This window comes from Pantherophis guttatus, chromosome 1 (genome assembly GCF_059756535.1).
Source record: "Pantherophis guttatus breed Tessera chromosome 1, ASM5975653v1, whole genome shotgun sequence".
Classification (NCBI taxonomy): domain Eukaryota; kingdom Metazoa; phylum Chordata; class Lepidosauria; order Squamata; family Colubridae; genus Pantherophis; species Pantherophis guttatus.
This window is the reverse complement of record NC_142063.1, coordinates 244,458,725-244,482,130: the sequence shown is the minus strand read 5'-3', so window position 1 is coordinate 244,482,130 and position 23,406 is coordinate 244,458,725. Positions and strand designations below refer to the sequence as shown.

At 36.7% G+C, this 23,406-nt stretch overlaps 1 protein-coding gene across 1 annotated transcript in view; it reads left to right on the top strand.

Moving 5' to 3' along the window:
• PREP (prolyl endopeptidase) overlaps positions 1-21,214 on the top strand; it is a 70,833-nt gene extending 49,619 nt beyond the window's left edge. Inside the window, exons 11-15 of the mRNA XM_034409085.3 lie at positions 8,146-8,282; positions 14,283-14,377; positions 17,088-17,219; positions 18,895-19,051; positions 20,478-21,214. Coding sequence (XP_034264976.1) covers positions 8,146-8,282; positions 14,283-14,377; positions 17,088-17,219; positions 18,895-19,051; positions 20,478-20,772 — 816 coding nt within the window. The 3' untranslated portion in view covers positions 20,773-21,214. The remainder of the gene's footprint in view (positions 1-8,145; positions 8,283-14,282; positions 14,378-17,087; positions 17,220-18,894; positions 19,052-20,477) is intronic.
• The last annotated feature ends 2,192 nt before the right edge of the window (positions 21,215-23,406 follow it).

The window sequence follows — 23,406 nt, the reverse complement described above, 5'->3', positions numbered from 1 at the left end:
ACATCTGATTCAGGTATTTTCTGAGAGTCGGCTATCTCTCTGAAGCAGTCATATTTTCTGAAAGATGTCCCTACAGATATTTAGAAGAAACTTTTTTTATATAAAGAATTGAATTAGGTTCAGCTCAGTTCTTCCCTTACTTATTTCTTAATGACTGCAATTCAATCTCATTTTCATCTTCTATTTAGCCTTCGTAAATACAATTGGCCTTCTAAAGAAGTTTTATACCTTATCTTTGGATAGCAAAATTTAAATAATATTAAATAAATTTAATAATAAAACTACCTTATTTCCCTGTATTGTTGGTCTGAGGACAGCAAATAAGCATTGTGTGGGAGATAACAGTTGAGCAAACCCAATGTTTCTTAAATTACTTTCTCATCCTTTGCTTCCTTTTGAATTAATGCTTGTAACTATAGCTCGACTGATGAGTTCTGCTGTAATTTTAATTTCTCATATTAAGGATTCATATATCTTCAAAATCACTTTTATTCCATTTACTCACTATATTTTTAGATTATATAGAAATAAACTTCTTCAGTTCACTGTGAAATTAAATATCACCATGTCCCAGCACAGTATAAATCAGATACATCAAATCTCATGTCCCTTTCCCCTCCCATTATGCAGGCAAGTTAAAAGCTTTGCTATGTATAATTAGTTAAACCTCCAGTCTGAAACTCCTTCTTCCTGGAGGTTTGCCAGTTAAGGAATGTGGTCTTCAGAACTGAAAAAGATTCCTCTTAGTTTATTGTGTAATTCAAAGGTGGCTGCTACTGATATCTTAAAACAAATCCTAATGGAACATTTGTATGAAATACAGGCTAAATGCCTTATTCTTGCACAGTTTTCCTCATTGCAACAAGACAAGCTTTATTTGTTTATAGTTGTACCTAACAAAATGAGATTAATATTATGTTAATTTTAGATACCCCTTATATGTGCAAAATGTCATCCATAGTTCAAATAGAGTTTTCTAAGAAATATTCACCTAGAAAAAAATATATTTCCAGTGGAAAGTTTCAATGATGCTGATAGATACTAACACTAAAATTCAAGGCTTCTTTCCAAATGTGAATTCAGATGCTTTTATTAACAGAGAGTTTTGAATGATAGTAGATGTTCTAATCCATAAACCATTGATTTGACTGCACCCAAATTGTTTATAATATAGAAAATGGAAAAGGTACACAGCACTGAAAAGATATTCAGTGGCAATTTAAAAGAAAACTTGCTAATCTTTAAAGAACTGCATTACATTGAATAATAATTACTTTAAATTTTACTGTAAGTCATTGAGGTCATTTTGACTCAAGGCAACAATGAAGTCTATTCTCAGTTCTCTGAAATAGAACGTTAGAAAAGAGTTTATAGAACCATAATTATATAGTAGTACAGTTTGGTCTACTTTTTTCCCGACTGTCTTGGTACAGTAGACAGAACCTCTGTAAAAATTATTTATTTGAATACCATCTTTATTATTTTTACAAATCTTTTTGTAAAAAAAGATATTTTTTGTAAAAAGAAACATATCCTGCACACCTCCCCCCTCCTATTTTCCCAGCAATAACCCTGTGAGATAGGTTGAGCTGAGAGAGAGTGACTGACTGACTCAGCTGGCTCTCTTGCCTAAGCCAGGACTTGAATTCAAGATCTTCTGCTTGCTAGCTTGGTTCCTTAACCACTAAAGTGACTCAAAATGTTTCGGTAGTAATCTTGGCTTAGCTACAGAGAATGATAGATGAGGATCACTGTATTTAGTGAGGTCTTCTTCTATTGCTTTCTCCAGTGATGTTGATGTAGCTGATATCAAGTCATTCCCTCAAGACAAACTGAAATGGCCATAAAGGAAAAAGAGTATTGATCAGAGAGATGAGGATGTACCTGCCACAGCTGAAAGAAGCAATCTAGAAATGATACAGTCACTGCTGAAGTGGTACAAATGGTGCCTATGTCATGGCCTGTGTTGGGAGATACTATTTCCACATGAAAATGGGGTTGAGTGGAAGGTTCTTAAGCAGGAAATTATAATGCTTAAGGCACATTTTTAGCCACCACATCACTGAATTTGGTACAGTAAGAGAGTGATTTGCACAAGCTATTTGCATTCCTAAGGCACTAGGTTGCTACTGCTGCAAATGTGGACCCATCTAGATGAAACTAGTGGGATCTTTGGGAGGGAGAAGGCATAGATATTCAGAACAAATCACATTTCTCAAACTCGTTCTTTAAGTTCATAAAGAAGTAATACATCTTTAATATTCTCAGCATTAACATTTTTCCATTGCTAGAATGAACGATCACCAGTCATGGATGGCCTCCATTGTCTTAAACAGTGTTCCATTGTTCTCGTTGGCAGCAGATACTTTAAAATTTGCTAAATAGACTGACAAGAAACCACTTCTCAGGGAAGAGCAACCAAACATGAATTAGTTTTTGAAAGTAAGAAAGACAGGTTTAAAGAAATTCATGGAAAGCTTAATTGCTTCCATGTGCATATCAAAGAGTTTCTAAAATTGCATGACAAAACTAACCACTGATCTGAAACTCAGTTCAGCATTGCTATGGAAGCCTTTTGCTAGGTACAAAAAAAATGTATGTGGGCCCAGGGCCTAAAATGGGCATTAATGGCTCCCCCACCCTTTTTTTTTTTTTTTTTTTTTTGGAGATTCTTTACTCTTTCTCAACCTTCAGGGAAGGGATGGTTAGCTCTGACCCAAGGTCTGACCTGATTTCACATATAGTTTTGAAATTAAAGATGGACCAATTGTGACCCAAGGGTTACAAATATATTATCAGAAGTTCATTTTAGGAACCTGAACATGCATTTCAATTGAATTTTATTCTATTTTGGTATGTTGAGACTTCCAAATAGAAGGTATGAATCAGTGGGATCATTTTATGGGTAAAATAGCATCTGTGAATCAGAGGTGGTATTCAGCAGGTTCTGACCAGTTCTGAAGAACCAGTAGCAGAAATTTTGAGTAGTTTGGAGAACCGGTAAACCTGGTACTGGGCCCTGCCCAATAGTGGGTTTCAAATTCCTGCACTACCGGTTAGCTATTGGGAGCGTGCAGGCTCGCTTTGTGAGTGTGCAGTGCTTCTGCACATGTGCAGAAGGTTCTGTGCATGCGCAGAGCATTTTTGATGACGTCTGGGTGAGTGGATGGAGCCTCCTGCCACTGCCACTACTGATTCGCCCGAACCGGGGTGAACCGGTAGCAACCCACCACTGGCCCCAGCCCCATCTATTCTCTGCCTCCCGAGTCCCAGCTGATTGGAAGGAAATGGGGATTTTGCAGTAACCTTCCCCTGGAGTGGGGAGGGAATGGAGATTTTACAGTATTCTTCCCCTGCCACGCCCACCAAGCCACGCCCACCAAGCCATACCATGCCCACCAAGCCACACCCACAGGACCAGTAGTAAAAAATTTTGAATCCCACCACTGCTGTGAATGCAATATATTCTTTCTCTTATACCCACATACCAAAGTTGCAATAGATTGATTTTTATTTAGTTATTAAATTTATATGCTGCCCAACCTGCAGTTTGAAGCAACTCTGAACGGCTTACAGTGTAATAACGCATATAGTCATAAAAAACAGTTATAAATATAAAAACAGATTGAAATTACAAAAGATTAAAGCAAACTAAAAAATTGTGAGTTTTTGCTGTTTATTTTAAATTCTTTAAATTCTTAAGTTTATAATTAATTTTCCAGTGTTCAGAGTTGAAGTTGAACTTATTTGGTTACTTTTCAAACTTGTTAGCTAATTGGAAATTTCCAAAAGTGAGGTTTGCAATGTTAGTAGCCTTTAAAAGGCTCCAGAACAGTTGTGATCAAGATGGCTAATCCCTCCATCTCCCGACCTCTAACCCACAGAAGGCTTCAGTCCTGTGGAGCACATGTGGGCAATCTCCTGTCCTCTCTTTATCCAAGCAGTTTTGAAGAAGAAGCCTACTCACCAGTTCTTTGACCAGTTCTTTGACAGATGTTGCTGTAGTCAATGGTTCTGCTTTCACAGGAATATGTCCAGTTCACCATCCCTCCTCTGGAAGTCCCCATGCACGATTGTTAATAATGCCACTTGTTCAGAAGTCAGTCCATTATTGCCATTTCATCTGATTCCAAACTAGGATTTGAAGAATCCTTTGAAGTATAAGAATCAACTAATAAGTTTAAGAACTGGCTATATTTAGAGTGGACGTTGGGAATCCATGAGTGGCACCTAAGTACCTAAAAGAACTTCTAAATATGGTTCTCAGAAAAAAGCTGAGATAATCCTGGGACAAATGAGCTTTCTTTGGATGTAGGAGTTGTTGATAATCAATGGCAAAAGAGACTTATTCTGCAATACCATTTATTTTTTATTTATTTATTTAGTTAGTTAGTTAGTTAGTTTGTCAAACATGTACGAGATAACAGATATAAGCATAAACATGGACATGAGCACATCAATGAGTACAAATAAAGGGGGACAGTAGGACAGGGACGGTAGGCACGCTGGTGCGCTTATGCACGCTACCTTACAGACCTCTTAGGAATGGTGTGAGGTCCACGGTAGACATTTTAAGGTTAAAGCTATGGGGGTTTGAGGAAGTAACAATGGAGTCAGGTAGAGCATTCCAGGCATTGACCACTTACTGTTACTAGGGTGACTGTATGTCAAATATGAGAAAACACTGAGATAAAGCAAACATTGAAGTAGAAGAAGAAAAAAAATTGGGACTACATGCTCCAGTTCCAATTATGTCAATTTTTTAATATTGCAAAGACTCTTATGTTGGTTTTATTTCTTCTCTCTAACTTTAGTTTCTCTATTGACTGTCATTTCAATAATTGTTAGGAGCACTAATAACTGCCTTAATAAAAGCAAAATAAAATTTTGCTTTAGTAATATCTTAAATGATAGAGAATACTGCTTTATTTTATATGAAATAGTCTTTCAATTTTCTTATATAAGTAGAATTAAATGACCTCAAAATTGATCTGTTTTATATCAAACTTGTTTTTACATTTAATATTTTTTCAGGGTGAATAAAACTATTTCTTCAGCTTGGTCAAGTAAGGAGAATAAGAATAATAATACAAGCTCACTAATACAAGCTCACTCCTTTACCCTCGCTGCTGGATTTCTGTTTGAACTTTTTTTTTGAAAATTGTCCTTGCTCTTTCATTTCTCTTCTTTTTTCCCCCCCTTCTGCCACCTGGTGAGTTTATTTGCTGCCAGGCTGCCAAATTCACTAACGAGGTATTTTTCTAAATGACTGTCTTCTGGCACTTGGCCTTGATCAGCATGACACTGCTTCTTGTCCCATGAATGGGAAATAGAAAAATGAACTTTTCTGAAGGGCTTCCTTGATTATTTATCCTGAGTCTTCTATCTTTCATAACAGCCTTGTTGGCATATCTATGATAGGACCCTTCATTATATTACTCTGAAAGTTTAACAAGCCTGACATCATTAGTATACCCAGCCTCTCTTTTACTCAAACAAATCAGCCCCAGACCACCATGGGGATTCAGAGAAAAATTAGTTGGCACCCAATCTACATCTGAGTCTTAAAGGCATTGGTTTATGCAGAACTTCCATTTTTCCCTCAAAAAAAATCCCTTCATCAAGTCAAATTAATCAGTATATGTTCTTTGAAGAATTCATTATTTTGATTTGTTAGCATTCTCTTCTTACAATTTGAGATGTGTTATCTGCTCCTAGATACTTGTGACTTTCTAAAACGTTCAATGCTATAGTATTGAAGAATAATTAACAGGTTGCTTAAAAAAATAGGATCACATTATTCAGGGGTTTTTTCCCAGCTGAGAACCTTTGGCTACTATACTGGGGCCACACTCCAGAAAGTAGTTTTACAGCCAAGACAAAAGCTAAAAGGGTCATCTGTGTTTAAAGGTAATTATGAATTAAGGATATATAGTAATATAAAACATTATTTAAGCTTTAAACAGTTTATCCCATTTTGTAACATTAAAAGTTACAATTTTAAAATTGTTGGGAGATTTCTGAGAGCTACAGTCAAGACACATGAGGCCCTAGGGCAGTGTTTCTCAACCATAGTAACTGTAAGACATTGCAGACTTCAGCTCACAGAATTCCCCAGCCAGGATGAATGGAATTAATATCTAGTTTCAAAAATAACTGTTGCCTCATTTCATTGCTTTATTCCAGGGAAGGTGCCTTCAGTTTCTTTAGAGAATATTTTTTTCTTACTTATTTTAAAAAAATCAGGGTAAACATTCTATGATTTTTAAAGCTTTAAATCATCAATCATCATCATGCACTGGTTGCCCTCATATTACTAGGGCTATAATTCCTTGAATTCCTACTCAGGTTATCCATTGACTATGCTGGCTGGGAATTCTAGAAGAGGTAATCCCAACACTTCTGGGGGTTGTCTAGTTGGGGGAAATTCTCCATATGTGGGACCTCTATGTCACTAGATATGTCCTGATTATGTCCTAGATACTAAGTCTACATAAAGTAATGCCTCAGAAATGTGGAGCACGTTCTTCACTGGGTAAAATAGAACATTATACCTAGAGAAAGCTATTTGTGTAAACCAGTGATTAATTTCAGAATGCAGCCAAGGATTCTTGCCCAAGAATTATATAGGACATCTTTCCTCAATTTGAAACTCATGATATATGAATTCAGTCACCAGAATTCATATGACAATTCTAGGACTTGGAAGTTCACATCTGGAAATTACCTCATTTAGGGAAGAAATCTTATCGTAGCACTGGAAATGAATGCTTCTCATTCATTAATTCCTTCTATTGATCTTTATATACATCTTTTTGACTATTTTGACTAAATTCAGGAATTCTGCTAAAAGCCTTACAATGTAAAATTATTTTTAAAGGGGACTATGAAGTAGTTGGGAAGAAAAGACAAAATCAATCTGAAACTAAACTGTTCTAGTATTCAAAATGGCAGCAAAATCAGAAATGGCAAATAAACCTGTTCTCTGCAGTTTTAACATCTGGCAAGATAACAAAAAGATTTAGGAAGAGCCAGAATTATTAATTTATGATTAGTCCATTATCAAACATAAACACCCTTTAACATTTTGACTGTCTTTATGCTTGATGTTATAAATTTCCTTTGGGTTCTGTTTTATTTTTTTTCTATACATCCATTGTTAATTAAGCCTTAGCTTTATGAATATCTGTATCAAAACCTTGTGTTATTTTTTAAACATATATTATGTGAGTCAGCAATTTTCTAGGCATCTTAACAGCAACAATCTTTATAGTGATTGATTCTGTCTTCTTGGGACTTCTTCCTTTTCACCTCCATGAATGCATTTGATGTAAACATTGTTTTGTTTCCAAATTATCTATAAATATTACAAAAGCCTTGCTGCATCAGCTAAGAGATGTTGAGTTCAGTACTCAATACTAGTAAAATGCCAATCAGATACTTTCAAGAAGGCCCCAAATCACCTTTTCCTTTGCATTTCCCAGCAAATAGTATTTAAATGATTCAGGAGGTAGTATAAAGTCAGCAAGCTCTTTATAAACTGATTTTTCATGAATTTGTTCGTTTCCATTTCAAGATGTTATCAATTCATTGTCCATTGTCACATTTTATGGCAACTTATTTCATAGTTATACTCAAGATATGTGATTATAAAAATAAATTATTGCCTGGATAGTGTACATAATTCATTGTAGACCAGGCCTGAATAGCTGTGGATTTTCAAATGTTGTTGAATTACAATTCCCAGCAGTTTTAGGTTACATGGCCAATACTAAAATATGCTGGTATTTTTAATCTGTAACATCCAGAGAGCCACAGGTTCTCACCTATCTTCTAGGGTTATGGTATTACCAAAATGTATTAGCAGCATGTAAAACACCTTTTTGGGATTCTTATCACAAATAAGGATAATTGGCAACTTCAATGCTGATTTAGAATTTCTATAGACATTTAAATTTCTGTTCAATTAAATTTCCTTCTTGTCTAGGAAGGAAATTATTATTATTAAGTATCCCAGCAAAATTTTCTTCATTCCCCTTCTATTTTGTTCAGGTAAAAGAGTATATGTGACTAATATGACTATAAGAACACTCCCAAGTATTCTCATCATTCAGAGTTTTATTTTCCCTTTCCTTTTTGTGTCAGGTCTTTTACCCAAGCAAAGATGGTACAAAGATACCAATGTTTATTATCCACAAAAAAGGAATCAAATTGGATGGGTCTCATCCTGCCTTCCTTTATGGTTATGGTGGCTTCAACATATCTATCACACCAAGCTATAGGTAAGTAGAAAGTTGGGAGTTTGTGAAAAAATTGAAACCTGAAAATAGGAATGCAACTGTTGTACCAGTTGAAGCTGAGCAAAGTTTCCTAGCTATGGTTTTCACCTGCTGATCAACTAGGAGCCATGACTTTAGAATGACCCCAAATCATGGATCTGCCCCTTCAGAAGCAGTGCAGTCTTCTCCGGAGACAAAACATGGGGATATAGAGCATCACTGATACATAAATAATCTTGTATCTTGCTACAATTTAGTTTAGGTGGCATTGATCACGCTGTTGGATGACATGAAGGTGAATGGAGATAATGCATTCTTTCTTGCTCTTCTTGATCTCCTAACAGCTTTCGATACCATAGATCAGGGGCGTCAAACTCAAGGCCCAGGGGGTGGATCTGGCCCGCAGGGTACTTAGCTCTGGCCTGCAGGGCTGCCCTGGAAACAGCAAAGGACCGGCCCGCGGTGCCTCTGCCAGCAAAAACAGAACCGGCGGGAGCTCTATTTTCATTAGCAGAGGGTTGCAGGAGGCCATTACAGCCGAAAACAAAGCTCAGGAGTGCTGGCAGAGGCACCGCGGGCCGGTCCTTTGCTGGCAGAGTGCTTGGGCCACCACAAGCGCCCTCGACACGCCCATCCTCGCAACACCCACCCTGGCCCCCCGAAGTCAAACACAACCCTGATGCAGCCCTCAATGAAATTGAGTTTGACACTCCTGCCTTAGATCATGGTATCCTTCTGGGCTGGCTTTTGGAGTTGGGGGTGTGTAGCACTGTGTTAGGCTGGTTTTCCTCTTTCTTCCAGGGTCAGATCCAATCAGTGTTGATGGCCAAGAACTCCTTTCTCCTCTCTTATTTAACATCTACATGAAGCATCCCTGTGAGATAGTCCATTTGAGGTCAGGGTTAGGGTTTATACCCCACTCTATATCTCCTACCCCCCTCTACAGTGGTATTCCCCTCAGAGGGCTGCCTGAGTCTAAGTAAGACTGAGTGGCTTTGTATGCTTGGGCTTGGGCCTTCTAATGTTAAGGTTTTTCCACCTCTGATCCTAGATGAGGTGACACTGCCTGAGTGTCGGTGTACTCGGTGTGCAATCTGAGGATACACTTGGACACACGGCTCCTGCTGAAAAAGCAAGTAGTAACCGTGGCTAAGGGGACCTTTGCACACTTTTGTGTTGTACATCCATTCTTGGACTAAGGCGCCTCTATTTACTGTCACTTCTTTTTAAGTCTCCCTGTTACCCAATAATAATCTGTTTGGGGGGATGAGGGAGAGCTGATCACACCCATTCTGTTATCTCCTGCAAAAGGTATTATTCAAACGTTTTTCCACAATATGCCCTCATTTCATCTCCACACAGCATTTCTCCCCCCTAGCTGTAGAGTCTCTTACAGATTCTTAATTCCACTGTAGACTATGTGGTCTACTTATATTTTAGTTCCTTTTATAAAGTAGAACTTCTTTGATATAAACCATATAGATTGTAGGGAGGGGGGAAGGAAGGAAGGAAGGAAGTTCCCCATATATACAATTCCAGAACAGATTACCTGGAAAATACTTATATTCCACCAGCATTCCACGTGTATACTTTCTTCATGATGTCTGTCCTCATTTTTTTCTTGTTGTTCTTTGTCTCTTATAGAGTAGAAATCACTCAACCAGAAATATATAGATACAGCCTGACAGTAAACACTAAATAAATGAGTCATACACCCAGAAGCAAGGAACAAGTTTTTTGTTCTAGGTGGACTTCAAAACACTTTTATAATCTTCAAGCTCCAGATCTTTCAAACCTTCAAACTCTGAGCTCAGCAGGAAGATGTATTTTTTTGTGTCAGTTTATTATGTATTATATAAAGCATATAGAATATGTCACATCAGTATACATACCCTGATGTCTGAAGGTTCTTTCTCTGATCGCTCTGTTCTACTTCAGGCATGCATAAGAGGAATATTGGCTCTGTAGAGAATCATTGCCTTGAACAGAGAACTAATTAGAATAAAAGAATAGTCAAGTAAAATAGATCACATATATAAAATGTCTAAGGTAGGAATGGTAGAAGTAGATACAGTATGTACTGTATCATAATTTGACATATAAATCACCTCTGAATGGCAGCTGGCTTTCTGTATAAAGTGGTATGTAGATAATATTATTTGGGGAAAATGTGGAATATTTTCCAGGATGATTTGTATTTTTCTAGTATATTATTTTTACTCTCTCAACATTAGACTCCATTAGTTTTCAATAGCGTTTGACAGCAGGCTTTTTTCCTATCCTTTTTCCTTTTGTGATCACTAATTGTAACATGGTTAATAGTATTTAGGCTTGATTAATGACTCTGACATCTTTGTAATTAGTTGCAGTTCTCTTGCTTTATGCGCCAACGTTAAGAGAGTGTAAGCTTTCTCTCCACATTCAGAGGTAATAGATTTGCTGCAGGGGTATTTATGCAGATATCCCAAGACCCCATTAGAATGCTTCAAATTATAAACATGCAAACACAGTCCTTTCTTTGAAATGGAGAATAATCTAAAAATAAATAATCACTTATGCCAAGTCAGCAAAGCTTTGGAAATGACAGGTCATCCACAGTTCATGTCCCACCTAGCCCCCTATTCAATCCACTTAAAAGTGTTCCCAAAATCATTAATAGATTTCATTCACAGATAAAACCAAAAAAACATGCTACTGTCAAAACCAGCTAATATAAACACCCAGGTTGACAAAGCGGTAAGGAGAAGAGAAGGATTTTTTAAAAATCTGATTAATTAATTCTCATACAGAGAGATGGCATTAACTATTATTTCAAAGATGCTTTTTTGCACATTTTCTAAAAGCTGCATTCCTTTTATGCTTGATATGTCTAATTTATTTTTATTATCTGACGGATTCTTTTTTTAAAAGTTAAGCTTCCATTTGTGGCATTCCAAGCTGTAAAATAAGCTGTCCTAGGCAGCTTTTGTCCACATTTGCTCAGGAAATGTGCCTTCAAAATGGTTATACAGATATAAAAATGGAATTCAGATTGCTAGGCTGGGATATCTAAATATATTCCAAGTCAGAATGTCCAAATGTTCCTTAGGACTACTAAATTATAGTAAATATTGCAAGAGTAGTAGTATGGGTTCTCCCTGTCTAGCATTGTTACAAAGATATGAATTATGTAATACTGAAGTGAACTTTAATACAGTTGAATTAACTCAGAATAAGCAGATAGATAAGTAGCTAGCTAGCTAGCTAGCTAGCTAGCTAGATAGATAGATAGATAGATAGATAGATAGATAGATAGATAGATAGATAGATAGATAGATAGATTAAGGTGACCAGATTTTAACATTGGTAAAGAGGGACATTGTGGGCCTGGCTTATTTTGTGGGCGTGGCTAGCTGGTCATGTGACTGGGTGGGTGTGGCTAGCTGGTCACGTGAGTGGGTGGGCGTGGCTAGCTGGTCATGTGACCGGGTGGCCATGGCTATGTGTATAGGGTAAGGTGAACAGATTTTAACATTGGTAAGAAGGACACCATTGTGGGCGTGACTTATTGTGTGGGCGTGGCTTGGAGGCCATGTGACTGGGTGGGCGTGGCTAGCCGGTCATGTGACCGGGTGGCCATGGCTATGTGTATAGGGACTACTCAGAAGGCTGAAAAGTCATTTCTGACAGGTCCTCACACTTTTGACTGGTCCTCACACTTATGACCATCCTCACATTTATGCCCATGCAGCATCCTTAACAACCATGTCACTCATTTCACAACTGCTTCTCTTCACCATGGTGATAAGATAGGGCAAAAAACGTAAAATGTGAAGACAGTCGTAAGTTCAAGGACTGGTCAAAAGTGCGAGGACCAGTCAAAAATAACTTTTTCAGCCCTCTGAGTAGTCCATATGCATAAAAGGATACAGCAATAGAGAGGGATGAAGGAAGGGAAGGGAAATTAGAGTAGGAGTGAAGGTAAGAGGGGGAGTAAGAGAGGAGGAAAGGAGAAAGGAAGAGGAAGTAGGGAGGAGAAGAAGAGGGGGGGAAGAGAAAGTAAGAAGGAAAGAAAAGAGAGAGGTGGTAGGTTTGAGGAGAAAGATTGCTGTACAATAAAAAAGATGAAAGGGAAGAAAGCCAACCCCAAACAAATATAAAGATATTAAGATAAAGAATGAATGGTTAAACTTTAAAGAATAAAAGAGAACAAATATGAATAAATAGCAGTAATTAGAAACACACATACAAACATACAATTTATTTTCTTTGAACAGAGTATTTGGCCGGTTCACAAATTTAAACAGTGTTTAGTCACTTCAATTAAATTTACAATTTCTATATTTCCTTTTTGCCATATTTATTCCTCATCTATTTTTTTAAAAAAACCAATATCACTCTTCATCCTCATCTCTAATCTTAATCAAATTCAATTTTTCCCTTCTATTCTATATTATACCCCTTCCCATTGTCATCTATTTTTATATCCATCCTCACATTGTTTAATTATGTAATTATGTAATACAGTTGTTTAATACAAATTCAACATTTTAATATAAATCAATTAGTTATAAAACTATCTTTTTTGTATATTAATCAATATGAACATGAATATTCCTATTATTTCCATGCAATCCAATTTCTTACAAATCAATTAATTATATTTACCAATAATAATAAACCAAATAATTTCTCCCATATATTCCTCTGAACCACAACTTAACCATTTCTGCTTTCAACACAATATACAATTAATAGTATCTCAATTATTACAATTCCCTAGTTAAATACAGCTTTTTTTTCTTTTGTGTTTTAAAATCTTGAACTCTCCTCCTAAATTTCCCATTGTTTGCAGTTTTTCACCTACCTTTTTTGGGGAGGAAAAATAAAAATAAAAATAAATCTCTCTCTGCCTCATTTTGTCACGTTGCACCAAAGATCCTGGTTTCGGTTTCGTTTCTGCAGCTTAGCTAGGGGAAAAAAAAACTGCTTCAGGAACTCTTTACACTGATTGCCTGTAGGGCGGCCCTTTGAAGCCCCGGGCAAGAGTTTAAACAGTTTTTTTTTCTTCTAGCCATCAGCTGGGGCTCAAGAGGCAGCAGGACTGAGGAGGCAGAATGAAAAATCGGGACTTTTTTGAAACGCCGCGGGACGTGGGACAAATTGCTAAAAATCGGGACTGTCCCGCCAAAAGCGGGACGTCTGGTCACCTTAAGATAGATAGATAGATAGATAGATAGATAGATAGATAGATAGATAGATAGATGCTTCTCCTAAATTGAACATATCAAGATACTTCTCCCTTCTAACATCTAAGCTTCAAGAGTAAAGTTGCATAAATGAATTACAGGTAGTCTTTGACTTACAATCATTTAACAACCATTATAACAGCGGTGAAAAAAGTGATTTAGTTCCTCTCATGGCTGTGAAGCATCCCTGCTGTTACATGACCCGAATTCAGCTGCTGACATGTGTTTACAATGGTTGCAACATCCCAGGGTCACATGATCATCACCTGTAACCTTCCTAGTAAGCTTCCAATAAGCAAAATCAGTGAAGGAAGCCACATTTGCTTAGTGACTACATGATTTGTTAAAAAACCATGGCAAAAATGTCAGGCACAACCTAACGATCGCCTTGCTTAGTGATGATAATTCTGGTTGCAATTGTGATTAGAAGTCAAGGACTATCTGTATTTCCATACATGAAATATAAAGTTGGAAAAATTTGAATAAGCTACTGTGGATTTTTCATTGACTTTATTTCTTTCATTGACTTTAGAGGTAACTGCTATGAAAGGCAGAATTGAAATAAATTTTTGGTCAGTGAGTTAGGTTTGCTGAATGAACCACAGAAAGATTTTTCACTATAATATGTATGGTACCAGTAAAATATTTTATTTGTGGTAATTCATCAGGAAAATCAATGCTCTTGCTACTGCTATATTTTAGCTCCAGCTGATTCCAAAGGCCATAACTTACACATATTTAGCTATTAATTGAGGCTGCTTTTATTATTTTGCAGTGTATCAAGGCTTATTTTTATAAGGCACCTAGGCGGTATTCTAGCTGTGGCTAATATCAGGGGAGGTGGCGAATATGGCGAGACCTGGCACAAAGGTAAGATTTCATATTGCAAAAACAATGTTGGGCTGATTTTGATTTCAGCTTGAATTTGTTTGCCTTACTATTCATTACTCATCTTTATGCTCTGGATAAAGGTACAAACCCTGAACATTAACATAAAACATCACAGTCATAAATTTATTAAAATCTCTCACACTTCTTAATTCTTAAAAAAAAAGTTATTCTCAATTGCATTTTTTTCAAAAGCTCTTTCAAACAACGTTTCAAAAATATCCACGTTTCCCTCTTACTTTTATGCATTTTAGCATTTTATGACTTTTTAGTATTCACTGTTTCCCTAATTTAAAGAGTTTACCAATAATTCGGAAAAGAAACACAATGGTTTCAGGAAATATAAAGCACTCTTGGCAGCATTTTAATACCCCAGGCGAAGTATTTGGCAATAACTGGAAACCAGCTGAAGAGCTTTAATGTGAATTTTAATAACAGTCACATTGTCCTGAATGGTCTTTATTTCCACATTTCCTGGCATAATAGGCATTGCAGACTGCATATTGGTAGTAACTAGAGATCTGTTTGTATATTTTAGTGCACCGGGTCTTAGATTGCATGGAAAGATAGGTTTGTTTTTGTTTTATGGTTAATATGACTTTTACATTGTTTTAATTCTTAATTGAGAGATGTCCAACATTTGGTATAAGATGGGTGGCTATACAAATGCAATAAGTGAGTAAGTAAGTAGAGAGAGAAAGTTGCACTACTGAAGGAGGACAGGATTTCTCTTCTACTCACTTTAGTTTTCCGTGGTGTATCTAGAGCCAAAGGCTATGGATGTGACCATGTTGAGGGTTTTTTGGCATCAGTATAGGTGTGGTTGGCAATTGTCCTTTCCCAGGATATTTTCTTAGACCTTCCAATCTAGGTACAACTTTGGGATTTCGAGATGAACTTCTGTTCAAATATTAGCCAGGTCCAATCCTGTTTATTCACTTTTTTTGAGTTCACTCAAATAATCTAGGCTCTGCTATAGCTTTTTCAAAGCTATATGTATTATATGTTCCTTTCAACCTTGGTTGCATTTAATTTTGAATGTTTCATACATTCCTATATGATGGCAAGGTACTTCTAGTACTTCTAGTTATTTTTTTGCATTCACCAAGGTTTTGAAATGCTATAAAGGATACATTGAAATGGTTAAAGAATTTGAAAAGGGTCACCTTTTATTTATGGTGCTCAGATTTTATATGATCAATAAGTTTTGTGCAAGCCAAAAATGGTAACCCCTTAAAAAGAAACTTTATACAACTTAATTCTAAATGTTATGCCCAAGGACTTGTACCCAAATAGCCTTGTGCAAATAGAATGCATTTCATTCACAAAAAGGATCTGATCCTTCCATCCACTATATATTCTATCGTGCACCAGTAATAAATCTATCTTCACCCCTGATTTAATCTTGGTTGATAGAGCAAACCTAGTGCGTGTCATTTTGATCTGAATGGGAAAATAGTAGAGAGTTTCTCTCTTGGAATGAACCCATCTGGGTTTGAAGTGTCATAGCAATCACAACCCCAAAATGGGAGGTAGAGTGATAATTGTCATTCAGGAGTCTCTGCAAGTGACCAGAAGCACAGTAGCAATAGCACATAGACTTATATACTGCTTCACAGTAATTTAGCCTTCTCTAAATGGTTTAGAGTCAAGCATATTGCCCCCAACAATCTGGGTCCTCATTTTACTGACTTTGGAAAGATGGAAGGCTGAGTCAACCTTAAGAATCGAACTCCTGGCAATCAGCAGAATTAGTCTGCAATACTGCATTCTAACCATTGTGCCACACTGGCTCATCACAGTATCACAGATATAAACGAATGTGAGCCACTATTTGTAAGGTTAGGCTTAAAATAAGTCATATTGGCCTCCTTGCTGGACAGCTGAATTAATTAGTACTTGATTGCATTATATTTTGTTCATTTTAGTTCTTTTGAGTTGATTACTGAGATAGAAGTCTAGTGGTTAAGGCACCAGGCTAGAAAGCGGGAGACCCTGAATTCAAGTCCCACCTTAGCCATGAAAGCCAGCTGAGTGACTTAGGGGCCAGTCACTCAGCCCAACCAATCTCACAGGTTGTGGGGAAAATAGAAGGAAGAAGATGTGTTAGATACGTTTGTCCCCTTGAATTATTTGTAAAAATATTAAAGGCAGGATACAAATAAATAAAATAAAAATACCTGGTCTCATAACGAAGATCCATGTGTTTGATACCAGGTTTCATGCTTGTTTTTAAAAATTCTCATTCTCATCTGTTTTTCATACAGTTATGCATTTTAAAATGCTGTGGAAAAAAAGGAAGATTATAGTTTCCATTAAAAATCTAGGTAACTTTTTTCAGGGCTACTCATAATCATATTGCTCCATGTAAGGCTTTTAGATGGGATGCATTATTAGGAACATTACCTAAAATAGTAGTGGAGTTTTATTTTGTACTTTCCAGTCTTCAGCATTTTTATGCATTATTCAAAGCTTTTGAAAGCATTAAAGTTATTGGCAGAACCATCTTCTGATTCTTTTGTTGAAAGAGATCGCTATTGTCTTTTGTATTCCCAACTGCATAAATTATTTAAAATACTCATGGAGTTGAAAAGTCATCCCAAAATGTGATTTTTGTACCTCCCTGCATTATGCTGGGATCCAAAGTCTGTATGAGTTCTGAAGGAGTTAATTGGTTTTTCTCTGTTCTTAGGTGGAATCTTGGCCAATAAACAAAACTGCTTTGATGACTTCCAGTCTGCAGCTGAGTATCTTGCCCAAGAGGGATATACATCTCCGAAAAAGCTGACTATTAATGGAGGTTCAAATGGAGGCCTCTTAGTTGGTAAGATCAGAGGCTGTATATTTCTGTTATTTGATTACCTTGGATGGAATGCAAAAGCAACTTGGGGATATGCAAAGGAGAGGTCTTCAAAGTCCATTTTTAAAAAATTCACCAACACATTTGTTAACAGACTCACAAAAATTTGCTCCATATCTAGACATCATAGAGATATCTAAAGTGCCCATTAGCACATCTGTCCGTATAGAAGCTATATGCATAATGTGTTGGCTAGGACTATCTACACAAAGAATTCAGTACATAAAAAGATGGTTTTCAAACCTGGTTTTCTCCAACTATGTTAAACTCTAAAATCTTAATCTTTCCAGGCAGGGACTGCCTAAGGATAATGAGTTCTATAGCCCAGGACATCTAGAGGACACCAAGCTGAAAAATATTGTACTGGGAAAACACAATTCATATTTGTATCCAACTTAAGTGATTAGTAAACATTCACTTCTGCCCATTTTTAATTGCCAGTTACTATTTTTGCTCCATGTTGCCCTTCTTGTGTACCTACTAATTGATGATCCAGAGGTTGACTTTTTTTTTTTTTTGAGGCTGGAAATTACACTTACAGTGTTCTAGAAAAATAAACATCTGTAATAGGTGGGATAATGGTATAAATTGGGTTGTAGATGCATAATGTATAAAGTGGGATTTGCGGAGGAGTGCCCAATTTTTATTTTTATTTTTTGAGTGCGTGGAGTGCTTTCTTCAAAATTTGAGAAGCTAGTTGGTCTTGCCTAGGCCTTGAAAGAGGGAGAAAATGATACAGACATTTTATCAGAAAGGGCTTAAGGAGTACAAGTTGCCTACCTGTGTTCAAAACATAGAGCTTTGTTTTTGTAGTTATATTAAACATTAGACACAACATGTTTTAATCTCATGGTAGAAGTGTTCCAGTATCATCTACTGTTAGTTTTTAAAGAAAAGGATTGCTTAACAGACTAACCAGAATTGGAAGGGACCTTGGAGGTCTTCTAGTCCAATCCCTTGCTCAAACAGGAAACCCTACACCCGTGATGGCAAACCTATGGCACGTGTGCCACAGGTGGCACATGGAGCCATATCTGTGGGCACGCGAGCATTGCCCTAGTTAACCCCCATGCACATACATACGCTGGCCAGCTGATTTTCGGGCCTTCCAGGCCCACCGGAAGTCAGGAAATGTGCCATTTCCTGAGGGCCTCCGGGGTGGGTGGGTAAGGCTGTTTTCACCCTCCCCAGGCTCCAAAAAACAGGCCTGCTGGGCCCACCGATAACCTTTTTGCCGTCACGTGCCAAAAGCGGGAGGAGCGCGGGTGGGGCATTGAATTATGGATATGGGCACGCACACACGCAACACGCCCCTGCTCCCCCTGCTTTTGGCACATGACAGCAAAAAGGTTAGCCATCACTGCCCTACACCATTTCAGACAAATGGTTGTCCAATCTCTTCTTAAGAACCTCCAGTGTTGGAGCACCAACAACTTCTGGAGGTTCCTCTGATTTATTATTCTCTCAGGAAATTTCTTCTTAGTTCTAGGTTGGTTCTTTCCTCTGCTTTGATGTTGAAGTAACTTTTGGTACCTCCTTAAGTTTTCAAACATACTAGCTCTTATTCGCTGTATTTGAAAACATTCTATAGTAGGTATTCGTCAGTGCTAATAGGTGAGTATCGTTCCAACTTTTTCAGCTGCCTGTGCCAACCAGCGCCCAGATCTATTTGCCTGTGCGATTGCTCAGGTTGGAGTGATGGACATGCTAAAGTTCCACAAATTCACCATCGGTCATGCGTGGACTACAGATTTTGGATGCTCGGATTATAAAGAACAATTTGATTGGCTGCTCAAGTAAGTAAAGAATATCTCCCTGTTTACATACAGCATACTCTACTAGACTGCTGAATAACAATAATAAAGATGCTGTTTATTTTTCTATTTTGTTGCACAAAAGCTGAGAAATATAAAGGTTTTTTTAATGTGGTTTAGTAGTATAAATTAAATGCGGATGTATTCCACAAATTAATAAAAAACTAGACCAGCCTTCCCCCACCATGTGTCCTAATCTCCCCAAAATGCAAGCCTTATTTGGGAATAATATCTTTTAAAATATGTGGAATTTGCCAGATTGGCAAATGCTTGTTTACTGCATAAATATGTTTTCTGTATTTTCATTTTAGAAACTTCTCTTATGAACTCCGAAGCCCTATATTTTTCTGGATGTTCCAATAGTATATTGATAGTTTGATTTGATTGTATTTTCTTCAGATGCATAATATTTTTTTAAGATTTGGTGACCAGAACTATGTAGTATTCCAACAGAAAGAAAATCTTATAGAGAATTGTATCAAGCAGTTAAGATTATTTTTGATCTATATCCTAATAACCTCTAGCACTGAATTTGCTATTTTTAACCTTTGTTGATCATACCATGGTAGCGTAGTGGTTAGAATGCAGTATTGCAGGCTAATTCTGCCAACTGCCAGCAGTTCAATTCTCACCGGCTCAAGGCTGACTCAGCCTTCCATCCTTCCAAGGTCAGTAAAATGAGGACCCAGATTGTTGAGAGCAATATGCTGACTGTAAACTGCTTAGAGAAGGCTGTAAAGGGCTATAAAGCACTGTAAAGCGGTACATAAGTCTAAGTGCTATTGCTATTGTTTACCAAGCTATCTGCAAGTGAAGTAAATTTTCCAGCTTTGTTCAGGCTTCAAATCCATGCTGGAAGATTGATATAATGCAGGAAATAATGCAAGTATGGGATTCAGTGGGAATAATTTTTCAGGAGCAGATGGCTGTTTCCATGACATGGATTGTGCTGTATTACATATTATGGATGGACATATCCAATTGTTTTTCCAGCTGCAACTATCCTGCTCCTCCTCCATTCCCTAGAACTTTTATTTATTTATTTTATTTATTTAGAAAATGTGTATTGCCGCCTATTCGCACATGGAGGCTCAAGGCAGCTTACAGGGATATAAAAACACCATATATAAAAAATAAAACTAATAAAAGAAAATCATCAAATAATAAATTAATAAAACAATAATCTTTTGAAGTAGAAGGCAGTATTGTTTGTCCAAGATTGACTCAGCCTTCCATCCTTCCGAGGTGGGTAAAAGGAGGACCCAAATTGTTGGGGACAATATGTTGACTCTGTAAAACCACTTAGAGAGGGCTGTAAAGCACCGTGAAGCAGTGCTGTTGCTATTTATCTGGCTATTGAAGGCCAATAAGTGTTCACAAAGTACAAATGCATGTATCTCTTCTGCAGATATTCTCCTCTTCATAATATCAAAATACCAGAAGGTGATGGAATCCAATATCCTGCAGTCCTACTTCTAACAGCTGATCATGATGACCGAGTGGTGCCTCTTCATTCCTTGAAGTTCATTGCTTCTCTGCAACATATTGTAGGTCGAAGCCCCAAACAAATCAATCCATTACTAATTCATGTTGACACCAAAGCTGGCCATGGTGCAGGCAAGCCAACAGCCAAAGTTATAGAGGAAGCATCTGACATGTATGCCTTTATAGCAAGATGCCTAAATCTTGAATGGATAGAATAGATCATTACTGTTTCAGTTAGAAATCAAGGGCTTTAACAACATTTTAAAACAAACACTACACTCGGTGTAGTACTTACATTTAAGGACTGCCACTCCCGGCTTCCCATGAACTTGATAATCCATTCTGCTTCTGTTTGGTGTTTACTTTGCCTCTTCATTTTAGTTTCAGTCGTACATTTTAAATAGCATGTTCTGATAAATAGACAGATTGCAGATGATGCTGTTACGTGGATTCTTAAAAGAGTCAAAATGTTGGTGATGAATATTCAAACAATGGTTTTAATGTATTTTTTCTCCTTGTCAACATATCTGGCTCACTTGTAATTAAATGTAAGTACTGTTCCAGTATACGCTGTCAAGTTGAATTTTCTTTGCAAACCTGGTAATCCCAAACATTGAGATTACTGGCAGTGTTCCACCATTAAAACAGTTGTACTACAAACACTGAATACTTTTAGGTTTTGTGTGGGTTCTCTTTTGATTAGTACATAGTAAAGAAATATTTTGTAGATATTATCTCATGCATATATGCACATACATTCCTTGACTCTTAGTACACATTGTTTATTTATGTTATGCAGATATAATTCACAAAATAGTTAATTTTTTTAAAAAAATAGAGACTAAACAAAAGACTAATAACAGAAACTGAAAAAGAAATGGAAAAAAAATCTACCATTTATTTTATATTTACCAATAGTTACTGGTTTACTAATGAATACATTAATATAATAATGATCATATAAAATATTATTGTAAAATACCACAATTTTTGCCGTAGTAATAAATATTGCTATTTCCTTTGGGAGAAAATGTTGTCTTTTCCAAAATAAAGAGGTCACATATTTCTGACAGCTATTCTTTTGACATCTGGAATAATACCAATTTTAAATTTCTCAATTTCATTATTTTAGCCACCCCCATTCTTTATACAATCATAATTCCTGATAGAAAGTCAAATTCAAATCTGTATATAGTTTAACATTATATTAGAGCTGAGGTGGGGCAGTGGTTAGAATGCAGTACTGTGGGCTACTTCTACTGACTGCCTGTTGCCAGCAGTTTGGCAGTTCAAATCTCACCAGGCTCAAGGTTGACTCAGCCTTCCATCCTTCCAAGGTAGGTAAAATGAGGGCCCAGCTTAGAGAGGGCTGGAAAATCTAAGTGCTACTGCTAGTGCTATTAACTTATTAACTTATTCAACATTTAAACATTCTACCATAAATCTGCTTATATACTATCCCAAAAAGTTACCAATAATCATATCATATGAGTCAAAGAATCCTCAAATTCTTTATACCTCTAGCATATAAAATCCAATATCCATTCTTTTAAATGCATTCTTTGGGATGTCCAATATATCCTAAATATGACTCTTTGATGAATCAACTTATCCAAAGATTGTATTTTTCAGTTGAGAACTTTGATGGTTCTGAATATAGTTTCTTCCACACACACACACACACACACACACCTCTTTATCATTTTGGTCACTAGGTGTTTTAGCTTCTCTGGAATAACTAATTACTTGCTGATTCTTAGGCCTTACAATTCAGTGACAAAGAGTTATGCAGTAGATTGATACGGACATAATATGGAAAGTCATAATAATAAGGGAAACAATGCAGTAGTTGATTCTGTACTGCTAGCAAAATTGTTTGGGGCCAGAACTAAAATTATGCGAAACCATGAGTGAATGACTTAATTTAACAGAGATTTAATCAAATTAAGCAGGTCCATTTAGCCATGAATCTATTGAAAGTGTTTGAACATTTATCATTTTATGGCCTTTCAGGATCTCAAACAACTTTTCTGCCATATATGAAAAAACTGAAGTAAGAGGCTGAATGCTACGATGGGCATTATGATATTGATAGAGGTACCTGCCTCAAAACATTACAATAGGTGCAAATCTAGCTCACTGGAATGTTTGGCAAAGTGTTGTTCATTATTATTGTTTATTATTCTTATTTTACACTTCTGCCAGAATTTGTTCAGGCATGTTCATTTGGGAGAGAAAGAAAGAAGACTTATTCACTTTAAATGGGATTGTGTATTTGCTATTACACTATTGTATAGGTATGGACTATTTTTTTTTAATCACTGTAATGCTTCCAATACTTTCCAGATTTTTTTAAAAAAAAATTGTTGCACTGTCAGTATATAATGAATTACAGGTAGTCCTCAACTTACAACCACAATTGAGCCCAACATTTCTGTTGTTAAGTGAGACATTTGTTCAGTGAATTTTGCCACATTTTACGACCTTCTTGTCTATGCTGAAGCTGAAAGGAGCTGTTTTTTCTTGCTGTTTGCTTGCAAGGAGGTAACTGCTGCGAGGCACAGGCCAAAGGGTGGGGGCCAGTGGGTGGGCAGGGCTACATTCGGTGTATAAGATGCACCTAAATTTTCACCCCCTTTTAGGGGGGAAAAAGTGGGTCTTATATGCCGAAAAATACGGTATATTATCCAAGTTTTCCTTTTTCCTATTTTTGAAAAAATATATTCTTAAAAAGTAGAAAACAAGAAGATTGTTCTGCGTCTAAATATCTGAATGGCCAATTCTGTAAACAGAATATGTTGGAGAAACATATTATCGGTTACTCTGATTTGAATATATAAAATTTAAAAAAT